Raw genomic sequence first — 2,652 nt, 5'->3', positions numbered from 1 at the left:
CCCAAAGTGAAATACACGGTGGCACAAAAAAGTTTTAGCAGTTTAAATGCGCCCTAATGGTCGCTTGTGGCGCCCTCTTGAAGATACAATGAAATCGTTGATAAATTCGAATATCTCCTCCCAAAAAAAACCCGGATTCAAAATTTCACGAAATTAGCTCGAAGTGGTCGAAAGATATTAAAGGAAATGTTATTTATTTTTTCAACTTCAACACCATGTCACCAAGGAGCACTTTAAGCAAAAATTTTATGTGAAGTACCCCTACTAATTTAAAGTGTTTTATCTGGCGAAGTTTGTAACTTTATTTTTGTTACACCCTGTATATTGAATTTACTTGTAAGTGTCCATAATGTTAAATTATGTAAATTCGTTTTCATCTAAAAACAATTTACTTTTTTTGTACCTATTAAAATAATTAAACATATTTTGACTAGTGAAAAATATTTTAAAAATCGTCAAACCTGCACTTAATAATTCAGGCCTCAAGAATACTAAAAAAGTATGTGCCAATCTCGTATAAAAGAGTTTTATATGTTTTAAACCCTTAAATATCTACGTATTTAATGGACACTAGTGTCTACTTTCTTTTTTATTAATTAATACTTTTACTGTTCAGTGCGTTGTTCTGTTTCGCAGATTTCATTAAATTCTTTTCTGTATACTTTTAAACCTGTTTTGAGAGGGATTTTGGTTTAACGCATAGTTAAACAAAAAAGTTTTTCACGGGGACCTTAAAGTCTGTTTTATTGCCCTTTCTAGTTTCACGCCGAAAATGTAAATTTCCGCTCTTTATTTACCGCTACTTTTGCAACATATAAAAAGCAGCCTACTGCCTAGGGATATTTTAGCGATTTATACTGGTAATCTGACTAACTATTTTATCTAACTTCGTATTTTTTCTATATTTAAATTTATATAGAGTGCCCCACATAACGCCGATTCTTCCACAACTCTGATAATAATATTAAAACAAAATCAAATTAAACTTGCACCTAACATTAAAAAATTATTTCGATTTCGAAATTATCGATTGTACAAGGTGTCCTATTTCTGTTGGACCTTACTTCGTTTTAATCATAGATCTATATTAAATTTTACATAGACAGATGCAAAATTTGCGAGAGATTCGCTGGATTTCATATTTTGTATTGCTGTAGTTTAATAATAATAACAATAATTATCATGTTTACAAATTTAAAAAGACGTTTCCAATTCTCAAAAACATTTTACACATTGTTTAACTCTGTTTAACTTGATTGATATATATCTACATTTATTTTCGAATTATTCTGCAGGTATTTTACTTATATAGAAATAAAAAGAAATTATCGTCCACTTTTCATGTTAATAAAATATTTTTACGTTGTTATTATTATTATTATTTATTTCAAATTGTAACTTTTGAATAGTTTTTTAATGTTATTTAAAATATTTTAATTACACACAGACATAATTGATTTTTTTTACTTACATGCAAAAAGCAATAAACCACCAAATAAAAGCAACGGCAACAGAATGTCCATTATTAATGTATGCACAATTTTAATACTCTACATTGCACTATATATAGGTACATGTTTGTAATAATTATTATTTTTATTTTCCCATGTTTTCCGCAAGCGGAAACTCGTTAAGAAAATTGTTCACACTTTAAACGCAATATTGTAACGTTGCCAATTTGCAACAATATAATAAAATTCATTAAGTCGTCATTGTGAAATAAAAGATTAATAAAGTAGATAACTCTAATGGATAATTTTTCATCGTAGTAAATGAGTAAATTGTAAAATTATTTGTTGTATAATCTAAAAAACACACTCTTTAGAAAAGGGAAAAATTAAGTACTTACATGCCCAAAGCAACAAGCCGCCAATAAGTAGCAGCGCCACCAAACCATCCATTTTTATTACACCTGCACAATATTAATAACTTAAATATTATTTTTAGTCTACTAATACAATTGTATGTCAAAATAAGCATTTATTCCGTACTGTCCTAAGATTTTCGGTTCTAAAAAACATTCAAATGACTGATAATATGTGAAATAAATTTTGCAACACTAGCACTGTTTTCAACGCTGTTAATAAATATATTAAGCTAAATAAATAATTTTATAAATATGTTTAATATATTGTTTACAATGGAAATAATAAACAGCAAGCTGTTCACTCTTCTAGAAGGGGGTCAGTTGTTCAATCGTTTTTAACATAAATAAATATATTATTATTGTATAACAAACTGGAATAACTTCTGTTTTCATATATTATACTCATACATAAATTTGGCAGGCAAAAGTTATTGGTTATGAAGGAAAAAATAAATTCAAAACTGATTACGATAAATCAGAGTAGATTTAGAGATGTTTTTATTTGTTTCTAAATTTCGAATATCATTATTTCAATTTTTGCATATTATTATGCAGTGTGATCATCTTAGACTGAAACAAATATTCAATTTATTCCGGATTTTTTGTTTTTCGAAATAAAATCCTTTTACATCGTATGACACTAGAATTTTATTTCAGTGAGCAAAGCCTACTTATTAATGTTTCCACTTTATCATTCCTGTTCTTGCTATATAAACACAGTAAATAATCGTAAATAAATATATGAAATGTTCCAAATTTGTTCTTTTTAATGTTCCATTTTTAAT

The 2,652-nt window shown here is 27.3% G+C and overlaps 1 protein-coding gene across 1 annotated transcript in view; it reads right to left on the bottom strand.

The window, feature by feature from the left end:
* Window positions 1-1,523, bottom strand: part of LOC108908428 — a 74,829-nt gene extending 73,306 nt beyond the window's left edge. The window contains exon 1 of the mRNA XM_023454527.1: window positions 1,472-1,523. Coding sequence (XP_023310295.1) covers window positions 1,472-1,523 — 52 coding nt within the window. The remainder of the gene's footprint in view (window positions 1-1,471) is intronic.
* Between the last annotated feature and the right edge of the window lie 1,129 nt (window positions 1,524-2,652).

This window comes from Anoplophora glabripennis, unplaced genomic scaffold (genome assembly GCF_000390285.2).
Source record: "Anoplophora glabripennis isolate ALB-LARVAE unplaced genomic scaffold, Agla_2.0 scaffold330, whole genome shotgun sequence".
Lineage (NCBI taxonomy): Eukaryota > Metazoa > Arthropoda > Insecta > Coleoptera > Cerambycidae > Anoplophora > Anoplophora glabripennis.
The sequence above is the reverse complement of the archived record's forward strand: the minus strand, read 5'-3'. Positions and strand labels throughout refer to the sequence as shown.